This window comes from Astatotilapia calliptera, chromosome 15 (genome assembly GCF_964374335.1).
Source record: "Astatotilapia calliptera chromosome 15, fAstCal68.1, whole genome shotgun sequence".
Lineage (NCBI taxonomy): Eukaryota > Metazoa > Chordata > Actinopteri > Cichliformes > Cichlidae > Astatotilapia > Astatotilapia calliptera.
This window is the reverse complement of record NC_137436.1, coordinates 4599766-4627761: the sequence shown is the minus strand read 5'-3', so window position 1 is coordinate 4627761 and position 27996 is coordinate 4599766. Positions and strand designations below refer to the sequence as shown.

Below are 27996 nucleotides of genomic sequence, written 5' to 3'. Positions count from 1 at the left end.
CTGAAAACAATAATGTACATGTATCTATCTTTGCAGCTCATAAAGGAGAGGCAGAGATTTGCACTGGTTTCTGTAATGTACTGTCCTCCCTGCATTCAGTGTTGTTGTAGGCTAATAAGGTCACGGCCTCAGGTGTAGCGCATGCAGGTTACCTGGTGTTGCTCACTGGACTGGATATGAACTAAACCCTTTTTAACAGCTATGATCCCATCTCCTTATGACGCCCGAACAAGTAAAACTAAAGGGATATGCCCAAATCAAGGAATTTTTTAGGCCTTTTTCACGCGTGAGACTTGTCTGTAGCTAATAAAAGCTGAAGAAAATCGCAGCTTGCCGACCTTCGACAGTAAAAGTCCAACTGGAAAACTTGGAATTTCCTCCAGAATAAAAGAAGACAGGCGGAAGATCGTGGCTGCAGTTTTTGAGAGTTTGTGAAGCTCAGCAACAGGTGAGTTTTCCTCAGTTGTTGTTAGCATGTAGCTTTGTAGCAGAATGAAGGCCGGATGCTAACTTTTTAGAAGCGTCAACAGCTAATTGAAAATATGTATGTCAAAGTAAAGCATTCCTATCTGTGTTAACAAGCACAGATATCCTGCTTTGTGTTACCCGTCATGTAGTGGTTGAATTTAAAAAGCTTATTCGAGGTTAAACAGGGTAAATTCTCTGTCTATGTGATGCTCTTTTGTACAGTATGTTAAGCTCAGGTTGCTAATGCTAACACTTAACGTAGCCGCACAATCATGGTACCTCTTTGTAGGCCTACGGGGGATTTAAGGTTAATGTTTTAATAAATGCATAAATAAATACATCCAAAAATCTATGATTTTTTTTTAAATTAAAAGTATATGCTTCGATTGCTATTTGTTACAATATGTGTCAACTTACTTTTTTCTAATGAGTAAGTTATTCTAACATGAAGATAAGTAAAACAATGTAATATAAAACAATGTAACAGATGTCTTGAGCTATACCTGGCTTCTTTATATTTTCCTTGAAAAATTAGAAATATTGAAATGAAAACATAAATGAACGTTCTTAGGTAGCTTTCTTTTGCTGTCCTTCAGCAGTCTTTAACAATAGTTCTCCAGGTTTCTTTTGTTCTGTTCTCTCAGGATGACCCCACACTGCTTCAGTAATGTCAGGGTGCAGTTCTCTAGAGAGGCCAGTCCATGACTGATATTGTTCCACTGTGTGTGTTTTTTATTCAGGTATGCTTTTACTGCACTGAATGAAAATGAAGCTATTGCCAGTAGCAGTCAGGTACAAAGACTGGACTGAATGGGATTAAAAAAGCAGCAAAAGCCCAAAGAAAACCTTTGAAAGATCTTCCTGCTATTGCTCAAGATCACTTTGATTATCAATTAAATCTACAGTGCTTAACAAAATTATTTGACAACCTATCATTAAAAAAACAACATTTTCCAAATCTAATCAGAAACTTTTCATATTATTTATTAGGCAAATAACAAACAAAATTCATATTTATACCCAAATTTGAGCTGGCACACTGAACTCCAGTATACCATTCAACCAATGGCATCTCCATCAAAAATGTTAATATACTTCACTATTTTTTTTTCTTCATTTTTGTAAACCAACAATTTATAAATTCACAGATAACAACAATAATTGTATTTTGGCATATATATATATATATATATATATATATATATATATATATATATATATATATATATATATATATATATATATACACACACACACATACACACACACACACGTGTGTGGTGTGAAAATTGACTTTGAAAGTTCAGTAAGTTAAAACAATACATTTCAAATGTCACTCATTTTTGAGTGAAATTAAGCTGACACACAGCTTTATACTTTTAATAAATTTGAGGATTTAAGTTTCCAGTAGTTAGTCTGATTGAGAGGACATCTACTTTGATGAGTTACAACCGAGGATGATGTATAACATCCATGCCGCTGAAACAAATCGGTGTAGAAGACACAAATGTCCTATTTATTTTCAATTAAACAAAACCCAGTGTCAAAATCAATACCTCATCCCAGCAGCGTCTCCTCAGACGGGTGCATCAGTCAATTTTTCTCAGTCACCTTATTTCATTCATCCTTTTTTTGTCTTATTCACCAAAAGATAGGAAATAAAATAGTGATTTATTTTTTCATTAGAGCTGAAAGAATGAGACTTTGTGCTTTTAACACTGTAGTAGATAATAGTGGAAGTAGTTTGACAAAGGAGTAGACGTGAGTCCAGCAATTTATTTAGAACGAAACAGAAGAGTACGGCACAGGATTGCATCAGCAGAGGTTTATGCATAGAATTTGATTCTGAAAATAATTTACATATATTTATAGTTTTTTTTTCCCTTTAGTAACCTCATTTTCATAAACACACATCTCATCATTCAGTGAAATTCCTCGCTGTTTAGTACATAGTTTGTGTCAGATGGATGCATTTCTTTCTGCCTCTTGATATGTTCTGTACGTCGGTGCGGACATCAGATTTGCTGAAGTCAAAGCAAAAACTTTGAATGCCACTGTACTGCACACTACAAGACTGTCAACACTATGGTTGCATTCAAAATGTAATAATAAGAGGATTGGCTAAAAAAAAATATATGAAGGTAAGCTTATACAGAACCAACAGGAGAGAACTGAAATAATTTATCAGCCATTCCGGGAAGAGAAAGAGAGAAGAAGGTGGAAAGACAGCAGAAGCAGAAATTTCAGACATTTCTTTCAAAGACAAGTTGAATAAGATTAGGCAGAAGTGACCAACTATGATCCAGTGACGCGATGACTTTAAAAAAACAAACATACTATAACTTAGAGAGGTCTGAATAAAATTAGTTATTTTCATAAAAGCTTTACTTTTTTTTCTTATTTTAATTAAAACTCTAAGCAGATTCTAGACCAAGATTTAATTCAGTAGCCGGTGAAATTATTGTTTTTTTTGGTGGGTTTACACTCCCAGCTAAATCCATGACAGCTCCCCCCTCCCCAAACTGTCCCATTAATTTATGTTTCAGCTTTTCAAAAGTTCTTGTGGGCAGTACATGCTACACATTTATCAATCGAGGATTCAGCCCAGTGCGGGGGTCACGATTCTCTGTGGTATTAGAGGCCTGGAACAACAAGGAGACAAAGTCTGTCATCAGGTTAGCTTCGGAGAGAGCCGAGGGGAGCCGCTGCTGTGCCGGTTCACTACATGTTCTTGTACATGGAGCGATCTCTGGGGAGCTGGGGCTGAGCCGCTGTCAGCTTGAGGTGAAAGTGGTAGATTGTGAGGATGATGACGATTATTAGGCCCAGAATGAGGCCCAAGATAAGGGGGAGGGTCTCCTCCAGGCGCTCCCGCTGGTCTGTGACGCATTTGTAGGCTGCAGAAAGTAGAATGATACACAGTCTGTATGAGAAGGTGATCGAACGTGACTTACAAAGGGCAAAGATGGTGTGTAGATTATTTCAGAACTTATTTGTATTGCATGCTGGATGATATTTTTTTATACCTGAACTATATTGTTATTACATAATATCAGGGTATTCTTTTATTCTATTCAGATTTAAGGCTGAACTTCATTTAGTTGTGTGAGTTATATACTTTTCAATGACAATAAATTGAATGCAGTCTAATCAGATGATTGTTTTCTTGATGAACTGAGTTTATTGTCTGGAAAGATTAAATTACCAGAAAAGACTGAGACTTGAACCAGTCAACATATTAGCATTTTTGCTTAGAGGTGACTCAGAGCTGTTTGATTTTCTGTCGTCACTTAGATAACTTTGGATGTTCTTGAAATGCATTAATGTCCTTCAACCTTTCTGCTTGTAGTTGTTGACATGAAGGAGACACACACGTGGCATCTCACAAGTTTAGTCAAGCATCTCTGTTCTCTGGACTTTTTCTCAGGGTGGCTGTAGCTCAGAAGGTAGAGCAGGCCATCTATTTATTGGAAGGTTGCTGGTTCAATGCCTGGTTGTGTTCATCGGGTTTGTTCTACTTATGTGCAACGCAAGGTAGAATTCTAATATTTCAACAAAATTAACAGTTTTGTTTTTTGTTATTCTTTTTTTTGCACAATTGTTGTGATGATCACAATAAGTCATATCTCTTTTGGTTAGACTTTTTTTTTCTCTTTTGTGCATTTTATAGTTTGATACACTGGTGTTTGTGGGAGTGGGATAGGACACCTAAGCCATCATTGGATGTACAGTATGTATATGGGGGTTAAAGTTGAAGGTGCTTCTCCCCGTGGACAGCAGTTATACACACTAGGAGAAAGGCAGTGAAGCATTGCACAGCCTAGTTTACAGCAGCTAAGGGACAAATGATTCTTACAAGGTGATTGGACAGAGAGGTGAGTACGTCTATAAAAGCTGCATTCAGGGCAAGGATATGACTGCACTCATAAACTCCTAATGACCCCCCCCCCCCCCCCACCCCCTTTTTTCTCTCTCTCCCCCTCTCTGCATCTCTTGTGTCCCCACCTCCTCTTTTTCCTCTTGTCACCCTGGCGCCTTCTCTGCAGCCCTCATACTGCAGCAATAACACCCCCCAGAGAGCTCTGTTTGCGAGTCAGCAAGAGCGACGTACAGCTGTAGCACTCTGAACCCCCAGGATTTCTCATTATCATCATCATCATCTCTGTTGGTCCACGAAATGTGTGACCAGAAAAGCATGATAGTGTGTGTGGCAGCAATCGGGCAGTTTTTCGTCAAAGGGGTTTTCTGTTGTGCTCTTACGTTCACTGAACATGAAGTCAGATGCGATGTCAAAGGGCTGGATCTGGATGTCATACATGGAAACGGTGATGCCCTTCTGGTGGTCACTTGAGATAAGAGTGAGGGTCTGCTGTGCCGTGCACACATAGGAGCGCCCGGCAGGGGTCACCAGGGCTGACAGCCGGTGGGTGCTGGCTGTGTGCTTCCCAGCTGGAGAGAAATGAAAAGGGGGGGGGGGGCGTGTTGTGAGTGGAATGTGAAGGAGGACATTATGATGCAACCAACACTAAGGTGCTTGTGTATGTAACTGACCTCTGGTTTAATGTAGAAAGGATATCCAAGTTAATAACTTGAAACATTCAAAGTATAATATAGGTGGCTCCTGTTGAAATTCTCCAAAATAAAATGTATTGAGTAACGAACAAAGTCTATTGGGGAGTAATTGTTTTTTGGAAGAGGTCCGATTTATTCATCCGGTTTTTTTTTTTCCTCACTCAGTTGTTTAAAAAAATAAAAATGTGTAATCTCAGCTAAAAGTCACAGGGTGAAAAAAAAAAAATAATTAAAAATCTAAATTAATTTTGCTAAAACTCTTAATTGATGTTGGTGGGCGAAACTCCTACATTCCTACACGAATCAGCCTCTAATTCCAGCTTAATGCTGCTGGGAAATGAATGAGGGGAAGTTGCGCGATGGAAATTGCTGAGTCTGAGACTCACGGTTGTATGCGTTGATGAAATGCGATGTCTCCGAGGTGTCGTAGACGAACTGAACCTTGCTAATCTTCCACACCTCGATGCCCTTGTCACGGAATTCCTGCAACACACGGGGAGACATAAACACTCACGCACACATGCGTCAAACGACGGGAAAGGTGATTTGGCCTGCGCTCGCGAAAAACTGAGTTACTCGATTTTTTTAAAAGACTTTTGTGTTGAAATCTTTGGGAAATTACCAAATTCTGATACATTTGTTAAATTTACTGGGAACGTTTCTTTTAAACCAGAACCAGTAGATTTAATTATATTTAAATCACGGGATTTGCACTAATTTTACACAGGCTACGCGCTGTTTCTGCGTGTCAAAATAATGTAATTGGCAGCCAATTTGTGAATGCACGCATTTTCTTAAGACTTATGGGGATATTTTGGTTACATTTCATGTAGTGTAGATACATTATTTTCGTTTACTCGCCTTGGAAAAGTAGATGCGGAGGATGTAGGCGTTGTTCTTCCAGGTTATGTGGATCTCTGACTCGGTGCTCTCACATTTCCCCTCGATTTCTGCGCCACGGGGGAGAGTGAACGACGCCTGCTCGGTGATCAGCTGCAAAAACATTCAGCAAGCGTCAAGGTGGCAAATAGCGGACTGAGTTTCCAATGAAAGAAAGCATTATCTGTGCGCCAGATTGCACTGTAGTGGTATATAATACAACTGCATGATTCTGAATTTTTTTTTAAAATTAATTTTAATCTCTTTTAAATGTTTCGAAAAGTTTGCTGTTATCCGTTCTTTATAACTGGACTCATAAGAGAGAGGTCAGCATTTTGCGCACAGCCGTGGGTCACAAACGCATATTTTAAATTTATCGTAGGCCTAAATTTATTTAAAGTAACTCTTTCTTCTTAACAGGAGTTTAAAGAAATCACATTGAATACAATGTAAATATTTTACATCTTAAAAATCCCGTTTCCGATGTTTCGATCCGTTTTACGCACAAACCAAAACGTTTAATTTTAAGCGGGTTTCTCTCATTCCTGAAGCATGCGTTGTATTAAAATTCAGTGGGGATTCCTTACGTCTATCCCGTTGAGTGCAAGCACGTCATATGGCACGAGGAATTTTACAGCGAACTCCACCATGAGACATGTTGTGCCGTTCTCTCGAACCGCGAAGATGGCTTTGTCTGGGTTGTTGGAGAGACCGGACAGGTTTTCACCTTCCTGCTCAGCCAGCACCACGGACAGCGCCAGCACACCTGACGACAAGAACAGAGGAGGTGAGCCTGGTGACAAATGGCTCGCAGACACACTCACGCACACATTTGGGCCACCCCTGAAAACATGCAGAATCAGCAGAATCTGCGTCGTAAACGACTGGAGTTTAAGCTGAAGCCACCTGGCATCTTTTAGATCACCTCGGTTTCTGGTGACAAAGTCAAAAACGGGTTAAAAAACCGAGAGTGAAGTCTGCAGTATCAGGGGAGCAACAGCACATCACGGACTGCAGTAAGAACAGCCTCAGGAAGTGACAAAACTACAACTCTTCTTACATTTGAAGCTCTTTTTTTCCCACCCAAATGAGGAGATAAATAATGGGTGAAATACGCCAACTCATGGAAATATAAGAACACGCGCGCACACGGAGCCAGTAGTGGCCAGACACAAGCAGTGCACGTGCACGCCCATACACTTACACACACTGCAGTAAGGAGTCACGACAGCTTCACACACACTTTCTTACCAAACACAGTGAACAGCAAAAGTCGGGCGCTCTCCGTGGTGCTGAAACCGAGACGTCCCATCGCTACCAGCTTCCCCGGAGCAGGAAAAAGAGCGGGGGCTAAGTGACTGGGCAGCCGGTGCTGAACCCGCGAAAAGAAAAGAGAGAAAGGAAGGCAGTGAGGGGAGGGAGAGAGAAAATGACAAAAAGAGAGAGCGAGAGAGAGAAATGGGGGGTGGGGAGAGAGAAAGAGAGGAGGATTGCCTCTTCTCAGCGCCAAGAAGTCACGCTCAAATCATCGTGAATGCTGCAGGAAAGAAAAAAAGTCTCCAGGTTGGGCGTGAGATCCGGTTTGCGCCGCAAAAGCTGCCCGGCACCGAGGAGTTCTGGCTATCCAAACCGACCTCTCCTTTCAAGGTTGACAGGCTTTAACCCAGCGACAGCCTCTGCACGTTATTAACGTCACGAAGAATGATCCCTCTTTTTTTTTTTTTTTTAAAGAAAGAAAAAGTCGCTTAAGTTAAAAATGATCGCGGCATGCAGTGTCAGTTATTCCCGCAGTGCTGTGGTATCCATGTCTGTGGTAAAGCGACTGCAGGTTGGGGTTGAAATGATGGATGTCTGGAGGGAAACACCGACAAAACCTCTCCCCCTCCTCCCTCTCTCACTATCTCAAACTCCACTTGTGCAAGGTTGAAGCCAAGTGCGTTTGAGAGCGAGAGCTACAAAACGCTCATAATGAGATTATCACTCTTTCTCTGCCAAAATAAGAGGGGTGTGAACCCGGCACCGGAATCAGTACAGCACTTAGCTTTCTCTAACTTTACACAAGGATGATTTTGAACCCACAAGATCAGAGAAAAATCTGCGCTTATTGACCTTATGGAATTAGGGCAAAGTGTGAATAAATGTTTTATGTAACACTCACTACCACAAACCTTATCGAGGGTAGATGCCACACAGACGCATAGACATCAGATTTAGACTTTATTTGATGTTAAGGTGTACTGGAAGATACAGAAAAATCTCACAGCACAACAAGCTTATGCTATACATAAATAATACATATTGTGTATGGCACATCACCTCTTCACCTTTGATGAACACTCCACCTACTTTAAAGGGAGTGGCATATAACACCGGACAAAGTTCCAACCATATACTGACACTACAGCATACACAGTCGTAAGGCTGCGAGGTACTACGCAAACAGTTTGATTCATTTGTACTTTAAATATGGGTGTAAATGTAAAACTTTAGTAGCATGGATTTATTGTTTCCACTCCAAACGGAGTAGATCAAAGTTCTGGTAACTCTCACGGAAATTACCGGAGTTTTGAAAGTCATGTCTAAACGATCTTTGTGGGAATCCGTTCTTAAAGTAACGCGGGCAAACACGCTTTTTAAGCGTTTGTTTTTCTCACATGAAAGTCAAACTCGCACTTGACGGAGCTGATGCTGTCGATGCTGGCTTTGCTGTCGACCTGGGGATGTTTTTTAACAGCCTGTGGAAAAGTTTCTGATCGCGGAATCCGCATTGAAAATGCCGTCGGATCCTGTTCCAGCTCTTTCGCATCCTTTTCAAACTCCGGGAAAGTAAAGCGGCGCAACATTTTGTTGCTCAATACAGAGAAAGTCGCGGCTGCAGATGAGGCAGTCGGTGCCTGGGGAGGTTCAGCCTTGCCGGGAGACCTTTCGCGCCTCCTCACGGTTCTAGATTTACGCAAAGGGACCAGAGTGCGCTCAGGAGGTGCGGGGCTGAGCATGCTGGTTGGCAGGCTGCACCTTTTCTTATAATAGCTGTCGGGAAATCTGTGTAGACCGAAGTCTAACATTTTGATTCGTTCTGTTGCCAACTCATTCTCACTTTTGTTGGCAAGAATGGGGGTCTTTAAAATGCCCAGAGCAGAGGGCGCGCTGGGTCTGTGGCTGTTTCTGCTGGGCCGAGGGGAGAACAGTGTGGATCTTTGAGCCTCACAGCCCATCGTTAGAGGGGGGAGGGGGTCATCTGAGGTGGTCGGCCTTCCCTCGGTTTTCGGATGCTTAAGGTTGGGAGAAATACAAGGACGGGGTGCAAGGGTCGAGACTTCAGAGAGGACCAGATCAGGTGGAGGCGAGGAGGCGCCTTCGTTCTCCGTTTCAAACTCCTCTATCGAGTTCATGGATGGCAACCCGCTCCGCTTTATCCGCGGGATTGGCTGCCGGGTGCAGTTTGGAGCCAATAGGCAATGAGCATGATTACACGCTCGGAGGACCTCCAGTCTGTCTGCTAAATGTCCAACCTTCTTCTCCAGCTCGCCGGGTCGCAGCTGCGCACTTCCACGAGCGCCTCCGTCCTCGCGGCCCTTTTTGGAATTGTTGGTGAGAGCGCAGATGCATTCAGTGTGCCCAAGAAACTTTGCCACTCCAATAGCAGAGTTTCCAACTTTGTTTTGTCGGTCTATCTGAAGACCCAGCCTCTTGAAAGCTCTCACCAAAAACTCGACAACGTGCGCGTGACCTGCCACCGCGGCGTACATGAGCGCTGTGTTTCCCCACGAGTCTACAATCTCCGGGTCCGCGCTGTTTCGGACCAGGATCTTCACCGCGTCCAGGTGTCCCTGCTCACAGGCGTGACTGAGCGCTGTGCGCCCGTTTCCGTCCCGACAGTTGACGCTGGCGCCTCTGTGCAGCAGGAGCTCTGCAAACTTACACCGAGCCTGGGCATCGGGCAGCAAGACAGAGGAGATGAGGGGAGTCTGTGCGCCCTCCGTTTTGGAGTCCACGATTTCCCCATCCAGCGCATCCAGAACAAACCGGGCCAGGTGGACTTTATCCTTGGAGATCGCATCCAGGAGGATCTTGGTGCCTGTTTTCCCGTTAGACTTCCCGGGAGCTTTTAGCATGTTTATTAGAAGATTATTATCCAATAAGTTTATTAAAATTTATTTACGAAAACTCATCTTTCTATTAGTAGAGCAGGTTTGGAAAACCTCTTTCCCCCCAACGATTGCTGACAAACAAAGCCTCCACCCTAATTTTATAGTGAAAGGGAAGCTACGGAGGAGTTGCCGGGCAACGCAAACATAATTAGCCTACCACGCTTTGTTCTTCTTTTCTAATGGAAATACTTTGTTTACAATGACATAAAAAAGAGCGTCAGCACTGGAGCCGCCTGTGTTCAAGAGAGGACCTGGCTTATCAATTCACTTGTTGAATGTGATGAGACAGCAGTGGTTATTATTTGTGGGGGGGGGCGTGGGTGGTGTGCTTGTGCCCTACAGTGTGCTTTAGAACACAATTATCAAATCAGAGAAGATGAATAATCCACATTACAGCCAGGAGAGTATATGGTAGCATCTGAATGAATCACATTTTCAGTGACATCATTGGTGCAGCTTAACTACAAAATTGGCAGCACGATGTTTCAGCATTCCAACTAACAAAACATGCTTACCTCACACCCCTGATATACGTCTTCCTCTGGCCTGCAGTGTTTTCTACTATCCTCGATTGTTTTTGTGCAATGTTTCTCATGTAAAACTGTAAAAAAGCTAAGCAAACAAAAGAAACCATTTTCTTTCTGCAAAGTTTCACTATGACTGCAGAAAGACTGCAGGGCTGGTGGTGGTTATAGTGTGACAGCATGTTAACATTTATGGTGCCCTCCTCAGATGAGCTGCACAAATGACTGCATGGTTGGGAGAAAATTTATTTATTTAGGTTTGGGTAACTTGGGCGCAATATTATTAGTGCTGTGTAATACTGTAAATTTAGGTCCATCCATCCATCCATTCGCTTCCGCTTATCCTTTTCAGGGTCGCGGGGGGCGCTGGAGCCTATCCCAGCTGTCATAGGGCGAGAGGCAGGGTACACCCTGGACAGGTCGCCAGTCTGTCGCAGGGCTAACACATAGGGACAGACAACCATTCACACTCACATTCACTCGCACATTCACACCTAGTGACAATTTGGATTAATCAATTAACCTATCCCCAAAAACCAGGTAAATACAGGACCAGTGTTGCTGACGCCAATAATAATTTTAACTTATAAAGGCAGCTTATGTAGGTGAGAGCAGTGTGTCGTAACTTATGAGGAATCCACATCATTTCCAAATTCTGAACATTAATGACACTAAATCCCTGCACTTTTTACTTTCCACTTTAGTTAATACAACAAAACACACCTTTCAGATTTTCATGTATTTTAAAACTGGAGCCCTGCAATGTAAATGTGCCCATCTTTAAAGCACTTTAGGTCGACTGTTTTTAAATGTGTTAATAATAAATAAAAAAGGCTTGATTTAGCAAAAACAGGTTCAGGCATTTTTCGTAATGAATGTTTGAGGTGTTTTTTCATTCCACCAAAAAAGAAGATAGGATCGATACTAGTATGAATCCAATACTAATACCTGCGTTGATATTGACACTATCGCTATTTGAATCAATGCACTTTTATGTATACACTTTGCATACTGCAAGGAAAAAGCTATTTAGTTCTTTTATATTCAAGCCCAGGCAGACAACTCTACAGCTAATATTTTGAAAACCAGGCAAGCGTAATGTCTTTATATTTATACTTACACTTTCCTAGTCTAACAGACTACTCAAAGTAGCTTTAAGTAGCAAATCACAATTAACTATGATGCTTTATTCTGCTTTATCTACCTCACATCTACTATCAATTTAGAATCACTACTTATTCTAACATGCATGGCTTTGAAGGAAATCGGTGCACATAAAGGAAACACAGGGAAAACATGCTAATCTCACTCAGCCAGCATTTGAGCCAGGAACCTTCTTGCTGCTGCACGGCAACAGCGTTAATCACTCTACTATTTAATTCAATGCAGTTCAAATTGTATTTATATAGTTCACAACAACTGTCACATCGAGGTGGTTAATATTGTAAGGTAAAGTGAGCCATCTGCCCTGGGGCATTTTGGGGGGGGGTTAAGGAGAGAGCAGACGGATACATGACAAATGACACTATGGATACGTTGGATAAACAGAAGTACACGCCTGGGGAAATGTACATGATTTTAGCAGTACTGTACTTTTTCCCCCCAATTGGAAATATTTTATTTCCCTCAAATTCAACAAGGTTAGGTCAAACACAGAGTACGTTCTGAGGAAAACACAAATGAGCCACGTAATTATGTCCCATTTTACACCTGGATTTATTGAGACACATACTATAAAACAGTATTAAAGGAGCTGGATAACAACAGTATTTTCATTGCTATAAGTTCAACAGTACAATATAAATACAAAAACACGCACAGAATGTCTGTCGACAAGCTACAATTCAAATAGAAAATAAAGGAGATACAGTAGAAACTGAGGAAATGAAATCAGTGATGTTGCTCTGCAAAAATAATCTGCTTTTTTGACAAACTCGAGAGCCAAAGGTTACATGTAAATCACACAACAGAAACATTCAACTAGTGCAAAAAAAGCTTCTAACATAATCATCTTAAACTACACATTATCTAATATATAATATATATTCATTTATTTATATATACTTTCATATAAATAACCCCTTAATTTGGCATTTTATCATTCATAAAATAATTTAAACATCCTAACAGACACCGAGTGGCACATTTGAAAGCGATGGAATAAAATTTAAAAGCACTTTTACTCATTTATCTCTACACTAGATATGTGGTGAGAGCTTTATATCGTGTTGTGTGGTGCAGTATAAGGGCAGACTGGAAAACAAGAAAAGAAAAAGAACAAACTCAAACAAAACAATGGTTGATCATTTTTCCCTCACCCAGCAGACCCACTCAATCCCCAAGCCCTTAAATGGCAGAACACAACTGGTCCAAAAGTAAATTAAACTACATACATTCCAGTATATACAAGAATATCCCGTCTACCCTTTACATATAACACAGCAGAATAAAACAGGGGAAAAAAAACAAACAAACAAAACTTTTTAAAAAAGGCCAAAATACCCATAGGTGCCTTTATCCTTAATGTTTTTATATCATTACATGACTTTTTTGTCAGTTTAGTCAATGTTAGTGTGAAATTATAACAGTACTGCACATCACACTTTTAATTCTCTGCAGAGGCATCAGGGCACAGTACCACCACCTCCAACATCACCTCTGTAACATCGTTAGGAAGGGAACCTGCTGTAGACAGGAGTGAACACCAGAGACTTCTACGAATCTGTTATTCGGTCCACCCTCCTATAGCCAGAGCAGGACAGGGAAACTGCGAGGTTTACAAGCTGAGGGTGCTCAGGTGCAGTCAAGAATCTATAAAGGGAGCACTAGCATTCAACAATGCTGTAATAATGACAAGACAAAGAGACGGCTGCCAGCCAAAGTCAGATAGAGGAATGGGCGACAGCAAGTGTGGAATACCGTTTACTGTTACAGCTATGAGGGAATTATCTTGTTTGCATAGTGTACGTAGAGTACCAAAAGTATTGCAGTTTAAACTGTACTCATGGAAACGAGTAAAATACATGTAAATGTAATTTCCAAGTGCAAAAGAAGCACAGCTATTAAACCATCTCATGAGTACCTAAAATTAAAGTAAGTGAAACAAAAAAATTTGATTGAGGGATTAGCATGTATTCCCTGTGATCCCTTTATAGTATTCTGACTCAGCATGACAATAAACCTTTTTTATAGTCATCAAAAAGTCAATAACATGTCTTTGTGATAAGGTGGAGGATTGTGTAACATGGAGGGAGAAAGGGGGGTGGGTGTTGCCACTCTTAATACAACAATTTTATTTTTTTAAAAATACATTCTTACTGAAAACAGAAAACCTACAGTAGTGCACCGCTACATGTTCTGTGTTTTTGTTAGTTTTTCTTCTCTTTTTCTTTTTTTCCTTTTTTAACTTTTTTTGACAGCCTATCAGATACAAAGTGCTCAGGACACGACTGGTGTAGCATACAGTGTATTTCTCATACAGTTGATTCATTTGTGCTGAAATGACATTAAATCTTATACATACTCTTCATCCCTCTGTTTCTGCAGCGGTTCATTGGATACTGCTTTTTTTTTTTTCCTTCGCAAAAATGGTCAAATTGGGAACAGAGCCTGTTTATGTGACCTGTCATGAGCCGGCGTGTGTGTGTGTGAGGAATTTGGTGTATGTGTGCTTGTACTAAGTACTGCTAATAGCTGAAGAGAACATACAATGTGATGGCAACAGAGAATTTAGATACACTAGAGGAGACGACGTATTTTCCTGTGTGTTCTCCGAGGTAACGTTTCCTGTCTCGATAAGTGGTTAATCCCCCCTGACAAACGGTGATAAGCACCAATGGCTCAGTGGTATAAAGATAGTGGTTGGAGAGCACACGATGCATGGCTGAGTGAACAGAGCAAAAGAAGAGGTGTAGGGCCGGGGCTGCTGTGTGTCTGAGCGAACATAAATAAAACACAGAAAGTGATGCAGGAAGGTTTTCATCTCTGGACTGTAGAGGGCTTTCTGTGGAGTGTTTTCTGCACCTTCTTGTGTTTGAGTGTACAAGTGTGAATGTGTCTTCCCAGTCTCAGCCGCTCACACCACTGTGGCAGGTCTGCGGTCCATCTCCTCCTCCAACTTCACCATCTGCTGCATGTCCTTCGTCTTGGAAGAGATGGAAGACAGTTAAGACAGACAGACACCTTCTTTTAATGTGTGCAAGTGGAAGATTTTCTAGTGGATTTGTACAACTTTTGTGATCAATTTGTGTTCAATTTTTAGTAAACAATTTATCAGTATGGGCTTCAGATTTCAGGATTCTGTTGGGTGTATCTCTGAATTGCTTGGCAGGTAATAAAGCCACATGCTTAGTTGGAGTAATTGTTGCCTCAGTGGGACACAGTGACATACTATGAAAGTAAATGATTATGAGCTGGAGTAGAAGCACAGAGGAGCAGGTTGTGAGCTGGCTGTTTTTACTTAGTAATAGCTGGTGAGTCATGGTGATAAATGACTTGAGCTTCTAGTTGGCACTCCTGACAGCGCAAGAGCTGCAGACTAAAAATGTGGGAGTGGAATTTCATCATACAGAGGAAAGAAACACTTTCTATTTCAAACTGTGCAAATCTCTTCAAAGACAGGCCTGTCGTGTACTATTCCCCTGCTGTACTCAGGGCTGAGTCACTTGAGTAGATCATTATAGCAATCATTTAGATAGCAGATAAGTCAAGACTTAAACAGGCTCGGTGAAAAACTGAGGCAATGAAAACGTGACTAGGAGGAAAAGACGTGAAAGGAAACACGATCACTGAATGATGCAGTGACAGAAAGGTGATGTCAGAGGTAGAGATGAGGGGAGATGGCGATGCCTACCTTGAACCTGTTTGTTTGCATGGTGTGATTTCAAAAGCTGTGCCGGAAGAAGCAAATCAAATTAAAAGAAAGGAAAATGTGCATACATGTGAAACATGTACAGGTACTATGACAGATGGTAAAATAAAATGCAAAAATGGGGACATGATGACGTAAACCGTACTTTCTTCTATTTGTAATGTCGGGGGGAAAAAGACGCTGATATTATAATCTGGCTTTTTTGTTTGTTTGTTTGTTTGATTTCAGCAGTTTTGTTTATCTTTAGTAATTCAGGGCAATTCTGATCCTAACTTTGGGGGAAAATTTTTGCATAAATAATAATTATATCACAAGCAATAACAACAGCAGTCAATATGGCAGTGAAGGAAGTACAGTTGTGTTTAGAAGTTTACAAACCCTCATCATGAGCATTAAAAGTATTTGTTTGACAGCACTCACTGGATTTACCAATTTGCAGAACAATGGGAAAGTCCAGTGAACTCAGTAAAGATCTAAGAAAGAAATCTGTGGAATCACACTAGTTGGGAAAGTCCCTCTGAGCCATTTCTGGTACTGGTACATTACACAAAGTGGATGAAATATTGAAGAAGAGTGACTACCTCCAAATTCTTAAATTTCACCTCAAATCAACAGCTAGATAGTTGAAAGTTGGGCACACCTAGTAGTGCCCAACTTTCCAACAGGAAAATGATCCTAAACTGGTTACAGTGCTGGAGGAATATATACACAGAGGACTGGAATGTGAGTGTCCGACTCTGAAATTCAGAGAAATTATCTCCACTAAAGATACATGCTTTACATTCATTCTACCCTGGAAAAAGTTAGTGTTAAAAAAAAGTTAAAAGCCCGAAATTACAATGACAGTCATGCCCATGATGAGGGAATGTAAACTTATGACAAATGTATCTAGAACATTTAACTAGTCCCAAAGCTTGAGTGTCATTTATACTTTCTAAGCCGGTAAAGCAAGAAGCTCCCTAAACTGAGGAATGTTCTGATATGAGCAGGATATGGTCCAATACTAAATGCTGGGTTTAAACAACAGTGTTAACAGCTTAGATAGCAGTAACTGTGATTGCTGTCACCTATCTAGATCAATTTACACTGTAGTGGCAGTAAAAGGTAATTTCCTTCTATGTACCTGCTCATTGAACTTCTCCAGTTTCTCCAGCTGCTCTCTCTGGTTTTTCTCTAGCTGCTCCATCTCCTTCTGATGCTTCATAGCCAGCTGCAGAAACACGGAGACAAAGGCAATAAACTAAATTGTCATAAATAAATAGCAATGTTTTTTATTACAATGAAATATGTTTTAGTAGGGGGAGTCATTTGGAGCATTTGATTCAAGATTAATGATCATTATGTAACAGTGTGTTGTAAAACAAAATTCTGATGTCGTCACAAACAAGAATGACAGGCTGTCTCAGCCTGAGGAAAGAAACTACTCTGAGGTTGAGCGCTGCAGGAGCAACAACTTCTTTATCACTTGCCCAATGGCAGCAGGGTGAACAGACTGAGGGATATTACACTTTGTATTTAAATTCCAACAATGTTAATCCAGTGCACAGGCTAAAGGAATAATGATTGAAGTGCTCTTCAGCTGAGGAACAAAAAATAAACATCCTACCCTCTTCCTCTCATCCAGGAACTTCTTGGTGTTGCTGCTGTTTAGCTCTCGCACTCTCCTTCAGAGCGGAAGAAAACCATCACAACATGAAGTTACAATGAGCGCTTAAGAGCCCCAAAACAACGACTGAACGATTACATCATGGGCGTGACCCACCTCTCTCGCTCTGCCTTATTTTTGATAGTCTTGTCCTGGCTGATGGCTTTACTGTTTTCCATGGACATTTTAGCCTGGTTGGCACGCATCTCTTTGCTCTGCCTGCATTGTGGAACAAGCAGCTGCATATAAGACAAGTTGTCTGCATCCAATTTTTGGCAATAAAATCTCAGAGTAGCTGCCCCAAATGATCATGTCTGATCACTCGCAGTAATCCATCCCTATGTGTGTGAGCAAGCTGTGCGGGTCTCTCACCTTTCATGAATGAGTTTGAGCTGCATGGTCTGCTGCTCCTGGACAGTGGCCAAGAGCTTCTTGAGGTGTTCACACTGCTGGGTGACGTGGCTGTCCTTCATCTCCTGCTCCTCACTGCTGTGACTACTGATTAGCTCTGACCACTCTTTGGTGTGCTGTGCTGTGATGTCCTTTACCTGCATGCGAACACACGAGCGCATTAATAACTCACAGCTAAGATACTTGTCATCCTCACATCTAATAATAGCTTTGTGGAAAGAGCGTTTGCTGTAAGTTACCTTGGTTTTATGATCAGCAACTAGCGTTTGAATCTTATCTTCTGTCTCCTTCTTCAGCTCTTGGCAGTTGTTTTCACTGTAAGGAACCCACATGTACAAGTGGACAAGAGAGGTTTAGTTAAATTGATCTTAAGGAATGGAGTCAAGAGGGGTGGGCAAAGTTAGGTATGTCTTTGATTTGTCTCTGTGCATAAATGGTTATTTGCAAAGCTTCACATCACACAGGGAGCTTTATAGAAGCAGTGTCGAGTCTTGCACGGGGACCTCCTGTCCTCTTTGTATGCTCTGTGCAGTTTGACACAGCTAATATTATTTTCTGAGCTCTAGATGTCGAGGTTTGCCAGTGTAGCAGGCAGAATAGAACCCAAATGCAGGACTCTGGAAACTAGAAATGAACTCAATAACACAGCTTTAATGGTCTACAGGGGGAAAGAGAACAAAAAAACATTCACTGAGCAGGAAAGAGTCAAACAATAAATACACACGAGGCAGTTAGGGAGATGGGAAACACAAGGGAACATAGCTGCAACAAATCAGGAAAACTAGACAGGTAACTTAAAACTCAACATGAAGCACACAAGACTATCAAAATAAAACTGGAACTAACACCAAGACACAGACCCAAACCTCAGAATTTGACAGAGACAAAAAGATAAACAAACATAGAGACAAGACTGACTTCACAAGGGAGACACTAAAGGACAAAACACAGAGATGAGACTAATGAGTTTGTGTGTGTGTGTGTGTGTGTGTGCTTTTGTCTCCACTTACCCTCGTTTCTTGATGGCTTTCTCTAGTAGCTTCTCCAGAGTTACCTTCTCCTTATCATGCAGAGACACTATCTTGTCCACCTGCGTGCAGTGAGTTTTCTGCATTGTATTTTGATCCTAGTGCAGAAAAGGGAGACACGTTTATTATTTATAATTATTATTTATTATATATAAGTATTTACCTATGCCATGCAGATGCAGTTTTAACCTATATTGAAACCAATTTGGAATCAGCACAACAGGCAGCAGCAACAACAACAACGATTATTGTTTGTAATACACTCATGTTGATTTTGTTGCTCCCCCTGAATAATGAACCAGCAGCTATCTTTTTTTCAGCCAACAGATGGGTCTGCAGGTACTGATATACATATGTTAAGCAACAGGACTAAATTCTGTGATGATTAATCTGCATGTATGACTGAGCCAGCAGCCAATATAAACTGTGCCGATCGCTGTTTGAAGAAAAACAGCAAATCATTATGTGTCTGGATCTATAGACACTTCTCAGTATTTTAACATATGTGCCTTCTTTACTCCTGGGATATAACTCAAATCTCCACAAATCCATCCCTGAGAGGAAGGGAAAAGGAAAAGTTTGCAGTAAAGAAACAGTTGTATAATTTCCTGCATCTCTCTTATACAGACTTGCTTTGTGCAGCCAGGAGACACTAGAAGCAATATGACACATTAGCATACTCAGAAGCACCCTATGTACATTATGAATGGACTGTGTGTGTGTGTGTGTGTGTGTGTGTGTGTGTGTGTGTGTGTGTGTGTGTGTGTGTGTGTATGCAGTCAGTGGTCAGTGGAAGATGAAAGGTAGAGCCGCCTCCCCTTCCACCGTTTCTATCCCTCTGAGCATCAATAACTGTCAGGAATAAACAGCAGCCCCTTTGTATTATTAGCAGACAGGTCTGCAGTAAAACAGTCACCCACCTTTGAGTGTTTCTTCTTTAGAGTGTTGAGCTCCTTCTGCTGCTTTTTAATCAATTTAAGGTACGACTGCAGTGGGAGAGATCCATGTTTAGTCACGATGTACAATATACTAGACTCAGGCAGCATTAATAGTTGGCGTGCAATTACTTCCATGAGATAATTGTGAGTTTAATATTGGTGCAAAATCATAACTACAATAGTATTTGTTATTACTAAAATATAACACAAAGTAGTTATTGTTTTTTAGGTCTAAACATGATACAGACAATGTCAACACCTGAAGCAAAGATTACTTCTATATAATTGCTCATTTTCATACATATGCCTGTACAGACTAAACTAAAGGAAACCTGCTGCTGAGCTATGTGACAGGAGTTACAATACCAACCTTCATTTGCTTTAAGTCATCAATGCTGACAGTAGGCACGAGTGCGTTATCTGAAACAGCAGTGGAAACAAATGTTATTCTGTGTTTACATAGTTCGCATACAGCATGTTTAATATGTCTGTCTTTACGTCAGCGTATACCCTTCTTGGCTTCGGTCGTGTTATTTTGGGCAGCGTTGGAAGTCTGGGCCATGTCTGAGCTGGCTTGCGGTGTCACACTGGTTTTCACGGTGTCACCTTTACCCTTCCCTTTCTTGTCGTTTTTGGAGCTTCCGCTGGGAACATCTGCTATGTCGTTCTACAAAGGAAAAGAGACGCATTTATTCAAACTGGCTGCATCCTTTCAGTCAGATACATGCGATCAGACCAGTTTTGGATTCGTATGGGCGCCGCTTCCAAACCCATGTGTACCGTGTCAATTCCCAGTGCTTTCATCTGGTCAGCTCTCTTCTCTGCTATAGTCAAAAACTTCTTTGGGTCTGATAGAGCATCCACAATAGCTGAAACACAAAGAGATTTAGAAGATTTCGTCATGAGCCTGGTGGGCTGAATGAATAACCTGACGCTGAAATGTGTCATTCAGTGCAAACTTTGTATGACACAGCTTTGCGTTCCTGTCTACGTTCTGAGAAAGTCTCCTTATCAAATCTGAAATCCTCTTCACGTCTTGTTTAAATAACCGTTACTAGGGAACAGGATCTTATTTTCAGCTCTTGGTAAAGAGCTGCTTGAGTAGGAAAGTGATAGCGACAGATCTTGCAGAATAACCACTAATGGTTACAGTAATGATTCCTCAGTGCGAGCCCGTTGGCTTTATTTAATGACAACTCCAATTGTCCTGCTCATTTGTATGCTCGTGCCTGTTCGAAACCATTACTGCAGAGTCACTGTCATCATCATTTGTGCCACGCCATTACTGTGAATGTTAAAACCAAGGCAGAGAAAAAGCGAGCAGGAGAGAGTTTTCTTGCTTTCCTTTCTCCTCTCCTCTCCCTGCAGGCTACAGCAGCTGCTTTATTATACTGCTCTCAGAATACTTATGGTGGATATTAAAGGTTATCTATACAAAACAAACTTATAGTTCTGTTTTACCCATGCACTGAAGTCTATCCAGTAATATAAAATACATTAAGTGCTGCAATTTGTGTGTTTCCCTCACCTCCGAAGCCGTCGGGCACGTAGGTCTTGAGGATGATTTGGCAGAAGACTGTGGGCAACGACAGCGGCTTGTTGCCTTCGTTTCTCAGAGAGATGTGGCGGTAGCCAGCCTGCAGGCCGTCAAGAGGCAGGATGCGCTGCCCAATCAGCTTATTGTTGTCGTCGTAGACTGCGATGCGCAGCACGGCCAGGTCTGGTAAGATCACCTAGAAGGAAGGCATGAAGGGAAACAGTGGGTAAGAGGGAGGAGTAACCACACTGAAAAAAAGGAAAAAGAAACGTCGCCATTAGTTCTACCGAAATTTTGGAAGTCTACTGAGCTCATTCTGCTCTGATAATGTTTAAAAAGATAAATATTTGCCAGACAAAGCAGTAAAAGAAAGCAGCATCATTAAAGGGGAAGGTCGAAGATGGAACTGCAAGGGACACAATCGGGGTATAGTCCATGTGTGATAAAAGAAAAAGACACGATAAAGGAGGAACACACTGCATATCTGACTGCTGACAAGCCCGTCTCTGCAGCTAGTATGCATCCAAGGAGTGGAGAATATCTCGTGTACATATGTATGCTTTTAACTTGTGTCTGCAGATGAGCTTCTGTACTCACACCCTTGGAAAAAAAGAGAGCGAGAGAGTGTCTTAACTGGGCTTCTATGTGAAGATAAGAGGATGATTAATACAAAGACGATGGGAAGGTGGGAGATAAGGCTGAAGAATACTCACTGGAGATGAATGGGTAGAAGCATCGCGTGTGTGTGTGTGTGTGTGTGTGTGTGTGTGTGTTTGCTTACACATTCACAGCCCTGCTGATGCACTGTGTATTGTTCGCTTGCAGTCATGACAGCGGTGTGTATGCATGCAAAAAGTGTGGCGGCATTTGAGGGCATCTGTGTGTGTGGAGGTGAGAAACGAATCTTGCTTGCAGACTGCTTATGATGGCCCTCTTTGATAGGTGTGTGTGTGTGTGTGTGTGAGCAGCACTGCGGCAGGCTGTGATTGATGGTGTGTGTTAGGAAGCTGGAGTCACAGTCATGGCTGAGAGACTTCCTATTCTGCTGAGAGCAGCACTATTACACACATGTTCCTCTCTCTCTTTGGCTCCCATCTCTTTTATTTTCCCTTTAATTCTCTCCCTCACCTCTAATTATCTTTCTTTTCATTTCTGTGGCTCCTTTCCTCACTTCCTTTTTCTTTTTCTGTGAGTCAGTATACAGTAGATTGTGTTTCGTTTTTTATGTCACACTTTATTATTCAACAGTATCCCAAATCACTCCGTTTCTGTATTCTCACTTTATATTCTCCATCTGCTTCCTCCTCTCCCTAACTCTTGCTACTATTATCTTAGATTTCATTATTGTCTCCTTTCCTTCTCCTTCCACCCTTTGTACTGGAGTAAGATGAGAATCAGGCTGCTTCTCATGTCACTAAGATCTTTCTCCAACCCAAATAATAGATTTTTCTTCCCCAGTTTCCATTTCCATTGGCTCATCCCAAATGGGACTACGTGCTGCAACATTTTTTCAACTCACTGCATCCATTATTGTTGCCCCGTCTATCCGTTCGTGCTACCTTTCTGAAGACGAATGGCTCCTCGTTGTAGGCAGGGTTCAGTCCATTGTTCATCACCATGCGAGTGCGAAACTCTTTCCGGATGGTGTCCGTTGGCAGTCCATACATGTCGACTTCAACGTAGGTCCCGATTTTCTTGTCAGAGAGAAACTGTCCTGAGAACACCTAAAAAAGAAGCAGACCATTCTCAGTGCTTTGGAGAGGTGTTGATTTTACAGAAATATTATCTGCACAGGTTCATTCAGTGCACTGTGGGGTGGCTGTGGCTCAAGAGGTACTGCAACCTATATACTAATCAGAAGTTTGGTGATTCAGTCTGCATGCCAGTGTCCTTGGGCAAGATACTGAACCTAGAGTTGCTCCTGAATATGAATAGGTGAATGAGTCATGTTGCATAAAACGCTTTGAGTCCTCTAGGAGAGTAAAAAAGCGCGATATAAGAACCACTGTAATTTGTACAGCATGCCACATCTAAGCCTGAAACCAACCTTCAACATGATATTATCTGTAGGTTTCACAGACATGGATGAAACCTAGTTCCACTGAAAAAAAAGTTTGGTTTAAGACTAGGCTGAATCCCTGAATGGAAATCCCTTATCCACTTTTTCCCTGAATGATTTATTAGTACTGCACGACCTAACCTGTACACTGCAGGTTGCAGCGATGACACCATCCACCGGTGTCTCTGAGAATGGGTCAAACATCCTGTCTGACCGCCGCATGAAGTCGGGCTTCAGCAGGTACCTGACGTGCACAGAAGATGCACATGAGGAAAACGGCCACGCACAAACCCATCAATGAACACACTTTTGTTTTGTAAAATCTGATTATGATGCCTTTACAAAAATTTTTTTGTTGTTGATGTCTCTCGATTTAGAATAAATGTAGCACACGAAGGTACTGTGCATATGTGTATGCTAACCAGAGGCCCATCAGAGTAACATTAGTAGTGATGACTGTCTGCAAAAGCCTCGATCTCGCCACATATAAGATTTCCAGCATTAGCAGGAAAATCTCTGCCCTCAGGGACGGTATTAAAGGCGAGGCATGGAGACGACAAGGGAGAGAGGAAGAGACAGATGACTGCCGAGAGAAGAGGAGCTTCCTTCTCGAAAGCACTCATTGGTTTTTGGAAAAGATAGTAGCTGCGGTCGCTTCTGGCAGTCGCTAATGAGATGTGACAAGCTATAATTGATGAGCTTTAGAGAGGAGTGGAGAGGGAGGGAGGGGACAGACCGGAATGAGCTAAAGACAGGAGTTGAGGAGCTGTGCTCACCCGCAGGAACCATTGTACTCAAACTTTCCTTGGTTCAGCTGCATGGCCAGATCTGAGAGAAGAGTGAGAATGATAAGTGATTAGTAACTGCAATATATACACGCCAGTGTTTAAACATCAAAACAATCCAAATAAATTAATGACTAAAAAAGAAAACAGAAAAACCCCACCATTCAAAGACTATGTGAATTTTTTTCTGAATCTGAGTGAATGGGTTTGTAATATTTTCCCTGACTCCCCCTTAGCTCCAAGTCCCCAGACCCCTGCCTAAAGCCTCACATATGCCCCACTCACAGCAGGCCATATGGTCTAATGTCTAATGCCTCTGGACATAGGACAGCAGCTGTTTCACTCCCTGTTAAGGTGTTTATATGGCAGCAACAGTTTGATAGTGTGTGTGAGTGTTTGTAAGAGGTCAGAGATAAACAGAGGTACGAATTCAGCTGCATTTATTTAGCAATTTTGCACACACGAAAAGATATTGATTCTTTTTAAATGAGCTGACACCAAATCCAAACTTTAATTCAGAAACTTGTTTTTTTTCCTGCATGAATATATTTGCAGCTGCGAGATGGTCGTTTCGTAGCTTCACAGTCAACCCTTCCCCACATGCAGAAGATGCTCTGAGCATGATCAGAGGGTTACTTGAAATTAGATTTGAGTGTGTATTTTGTAATATGAAGTTACATATACTATGAGTGGTGTTGTATGGGTGAGTGTGAGGTTAGAGGTCCCATGTTGCATGCTGTGGTACCTGGGGTCTGGAAGTTGAGTGAGACCATCTGGCAGCCTGCGTTCCAGAAGATCTGAGGCATGTAATTACTGGAGTCCACCCGGCCCCCTTTGGGGTAGATACGGCTCATCTGACGCTTGTTGTAGCTGTGCTGAAGCTCAGGAAAATTTGAAAAAAAAAGGGGAGGGAGAACATGTGTGTTTCAACACATGTGTGTGCGTGTGTGCATTAAACAGACTGTACAACTATTTTTAGTGTGAACAGCTTGGGTCAAGCAGTCCCACTGGAGGGGAGAGAGAGGCTGTGTGTCAGCCCGAGCTACACAGGCTGAAAGCACACTGGGCTCTAGAGGCCTCAAGTTCTTTTCCGACAGCAGAGTGGAAACAAGTATGGCTAAAAAACATCAGTTCTGAGCAGACGTTCAGCTCTCATTTAGGTGACCTCAATCTATAAAGTTCAAACTCAGATTTCATTGGAAATTTATGTCTCTTCATGCATCTCAGTAAAGTGTCTGAGCTATTTCCCTTAAAGTCTCATAGAGTTTAAACTTAAAACCTAAACTTGGTGAAATCTGATCTTATGCTGATTAAAGTTTACATACATCCTGTAACGATAACTTAAATGTATTATTTATCTACATTTTTCCTACCTTAGCGTCCTTTTTTTTTTTTATAGCTGTTCTATTTTCTAGAAAAATCCAATGCAACTGGCTGATCTGACAAATGCTCAAAGGATACTTCACAAACTCAATGGCATTAGTCTTCAGATAGCCCAGGCCAACTGACTCGTTAAAAGATGACATGTTATGGTGGATATTCCTTTCTGAAAAACAAAAGAAAAGAAAAGAAAAGCTGATTAACATTTATTTTGACAGTCAGTAATTGATTGATTGTTCTATGAGGCTCTTACATGAGAAATGACAGCTAAAAGTTGAAGCTCTCACCTTCAGCTACATCAAAACTCTGGAACTTGACCGGCTGTGCATAGTTGACCATGGCTGACAGATACGGGTGGATGTTAGTGGTGGCTCCCACATAGGTGTACTGAGCTATCAGAGCCTCTTCTAAGTCTTCTGCCACATCTACAGTCTGAACAGCACAAGCACACATACACATGGCTCAATAACCTAGTCTTATTCATCAGCCCAGAGACAGCAGTCAGCTTTTAGTGGGGTAAAAAGGGGACGGGATGGGCACTTGCCTTCTTGTTGTTGTCTTGGTCAGATGCTTCAGAGATGTCTGTGGCGTCGGTTGCTTCAGATATCTCTGTCACCTCATCTTCAGGTACCTAAGAACACATCCATACAAAACACCCATTAATGGGATGTTCGTGTTAGTGGTAGATTTGACTGAATTTGGGCCATAGTAGTCCAATGTCCTATATTTAGCAAATGGTACAGGGGGAAAAAAACTGTTACAGTTAGCCGTTTTAATCTCACCTGCTGGGGATGTATAACAAACCAGAGTGCTTCTCTGCAATGTCCACAGATTCGTTTTAGTGTTTCAGTAGCAAGTCGACACTCAAACCTACCTTCTTAATACTGTTGCTTTGCTCGTCATCTTTCCTTGAGCTGACAGCATTACTCTGAGAAACACTGTTGGATTCTTTCTCGCTGGTTGCTTCAGAAACACTGCTGGGGGCCTCTGAATTCAAATCCTTATCCTCTGCCTCTTTTTCTCCTGCGCTCACATATACAGAACAACACAAATCAATAGCAAAGCTGATTTTTTTTTTTCCTCCAACATTAATATTTTACTTATTCCTTGGTGCATTTACTTTAGCGAGTGTTTGCACTTGATGTTCTACTTTGCATTTTTCAGCATAAACCTATCGCTTACTGCTCGTACAAGAGAGGCTGTCACGCACATTACTACAATTTATTATTTCACATAGAAACACAGGCTGTCAGACATCTGACCGTTCTCTGTGTCGTCTTCATTCTCCTCTCCCATAATGATAGCAGGGGTGTTTGTCTCTCCTGCCTCCATGTGTTTCTTGAAGGCCTCGAGCTGCTCTGTATTGCACACATACACATGTTAAAGACAGACAAATCTCATAAAATCACATAGATGTGCTGTATACATACTCTGTTCGACTTCAGGTTTCAAGCGTTTGTTTTTGATGAGGATTTTCCGCTTGAGCTCACTTGGAGAGGGTAAAGGACGCCCAGGTTCAATCTGCCAAAGAGAAAAGAACTTTTACACTTAAGTAAATATGAGTATAACCCAATCAGAGCAAATTCTAAGAAATACTTTGTATCAGAAAGAGAGGATTTACCGCATAGTTCTCCAAAGGCTGTTTGAGGAGCAGGTCACCGAAGATCTCCTCGCAGTACTTGGCCATCTTGTACTGCTGAGGTTTACTAAGTAACACAATCGCAAAAATACATAATATGTCTATGTATTGATTATTTGTGAAAAATGTATGCAAATAAAAGCAATCCTTACGCATTTGATGTTTACTGATTATAAATGTACCTGCAGTGATTTTCAAATGACAAAATAACAGGAAAGTCTGATGTGACAAATGCTGTCTCCTTAATGGCTTGGATAACATCCTGTGGCAGGAGAAGAAAAACATTAGGTGTGAGGAGGATGAATCATAACAAGCCATCAAATGTTATATCAAACTCTGAACACAAGGGGGCAGACTTACATTATGAAATAGCATTAAAGCAGTAACTGAAAGACTGAACAAAGTTGGGTTTTTTGTGTTCACCTTGAACAGGATATCTGTGCACATGGCCTTGCCATGAGTAATGATGGGTTCCTGGTCCTCTCCTTTCCCATCCCAGCAGTCCAGCTCCACACATCTAATGCAAAGCACACAGAAATGTCTCTGTCCACAAGCTGCACATGCAACTGAGCTTTAGCATAGCCAGATAAATGTGCGTCTGTCAACCCATCCAAGTACACCATATTAACATAAATACCTGCATCCAGCCAGCAGGACCTGCCGGTACATCTCTACTGAGGACTTCCCGCCAAACTGTCGGCCTGTCAAGTACGTGTTGTGGGAGGAGCTGATGAAGTAATGGGCCAGCGGCTGGTCCATATCTTGGTACAGTTCCAGCCGGTCCAGGAACACTGGAGCATTTTCATCTGACATTAGGTACCGGCAGAAGCCATCACTGGACATGTGACCTGAACAGAACAAGGACGGACACGAAGGGCGTAACTTAGTGGTAGAATATTATTTATTGTTAAACTTTGTGAATATTTCTTTAAGGTGAAAGCAGTATAAAACTCTGAAAATATTATTGTAGTTTTTTTATTTATTTTGGAAAAATGTAACATGTATTTGTAGAAGAAGTGTTCTAAAGTAAACAGAATAAATGGCTTTTATAATTCACTCTCTATCACTAAGTATTTTATTAGTATATACATTTTTATCATTACTAACTCT

The 27996-nt window shown here is 41.5% G+C and overlaps 3 protein-coding genes and 1 long non-coding RNA gene across 7 annotated transcripts in view; 1 reads left to right on the top strand and 3 right to left on the bottom strand.

Moving 5' to 3' along the window:
* Window positions 1-39: 39 nt before the first annotated feature.
* On the top strand, window positions 40-27942 carry LOC145420688 (uncharacterized). Its single transcript, XR_013902003.1, has 2 exons — window positions 40-448; window positions 27534-27942. It is a non-coding gene; the product is annotated as an uncharacterized LOC145420688 (long non-coding RNA).
* On the bottom strand, window positions 2225-7678 carry lamp5 (lysosomal associated membrane protein family member 5). The gene is made up of 6 exons (XM_026143392.2): window positions 7171-7678; window positions 6507-6685; window positions 5902-6033; window positions 5427-5523; window positions 4729-4917; window positions 2225-3365 (listed from the first exon to the last, which is right to left on the bottom strand). The coding sequence occupies exons 1-6, from the start codon at window positions 7229-7231 to the stop codon at window positions 3190-3192; spliced, it is 834 nt and encodes a 277-aa protein (XP_025999177.2). The 5' UTR covers window positions 7232-7678; the 3' UTR covers window positions 2225-3189.
* Window positions 8124-10115, bottom strand: LOC145420687 (uncharacterized). Its single transcript, XM_080290132.1, has one exon. The coding sequence runs from the start codon at window positions 10032-10034 to the stop codon at window positions 8553-8555; it is 1482 nt and encodes a 493-aa protein (XP_080146258.1). The 5' UTR covers window positions 10035-10115; the 3' UTR covers window positions 8124-8552.
* The window catches only part of plcb4b (phospholipase C, beta 4b), a 74609-nt gene continuing 60590 nt past the window's right edge, over window positions 13978-27996 (bottom strand). For 3 of the 4 annotated variants that reach the window (XM_026143387.2, XM_080290129.1, XM_026143389.2), the window contains 27 exons: window positions 27524-27734; window positions 27310-27403; window positions 27069-27148; window positions 26869-26953; window positions 26678-26768; window positions 26510-26605; window positions 26122-26270; window positions 25792-25878; window positions 25535-25679; window positions 25329-25413; window positions 24613-24737; window positions 23859-23910; window positions 23224-23326; window positions 22583-22747; window positions 21015-21219; window positions 20267-20355; window positions 19997-20153; window positions 19857-19906; window positions 19469-19534; window positions 18531-18646; window positions 17760-17835; window positions 17482-17657; window positions 17227-17328; window positions 17071-17128; window positions 16588-16674; window positions 15447-15483; window positions 14584-14738 (listed from right to left, as the gene is read on the bottom strand). In XM_026143387.2, the coding sequence (XP_025999172.1) occupies window positions 14662-14738; window positions 15447-15483; window positions 16588-16674; window positions 17071-17128; window positions 17227-17328; window positions 17482-17657; window positions 17760-17835; window positions 18531-18646; window positions 19469-19534; window positions 19857-19906; window positions 19997-20153; window positions 20267-20355; window positions 21015-21219; window positions 22583-22747; window positions 23224-23326; window positions 23859-23910; window positions 24613-24737; window positions 25329-25413; window positions 25535-25679; window positions 25792-25878; window positions 26122-26270; window positions 26510-26605; window positions 26678-26768; window positions 26869-26953; window positions 27069-27148; window positions 27310-27403; window positions 27524-27734 (2864 nt within the window). In that variant the 3' untranslated portion in view covers window positions 14584-14661. Of the gene's footprint in view, window positions 14739-15446; window positions 15484-16587; window positions 16675-17070; window positions 17129-17226; window positions 17329-17481; window positions 17658-17759; window positions 17836-18530; window positions 18647-19468; window positions 19535-19856; window positions 19907-19996; window positions 20154-20266; window positions 20356-21014; window positions 21220-22582; window positions 22748-23223; window positions 23327-23858; window positions 23911-24612; window positions 24738-25328; window positions 25414-25534; window positions 25680-25791; window positions 25879-26121; window positions 26271-26509; window positions 26606-26677; window positions 26769-26868; window positions 26954-27068; window positions 27149-27309; window positions 27404-27523; window positions 27735-27996 lie in introns of all 4 variants that reach the window. The other variant, XM_026143391.2, reaches the window with a different exon arrangement.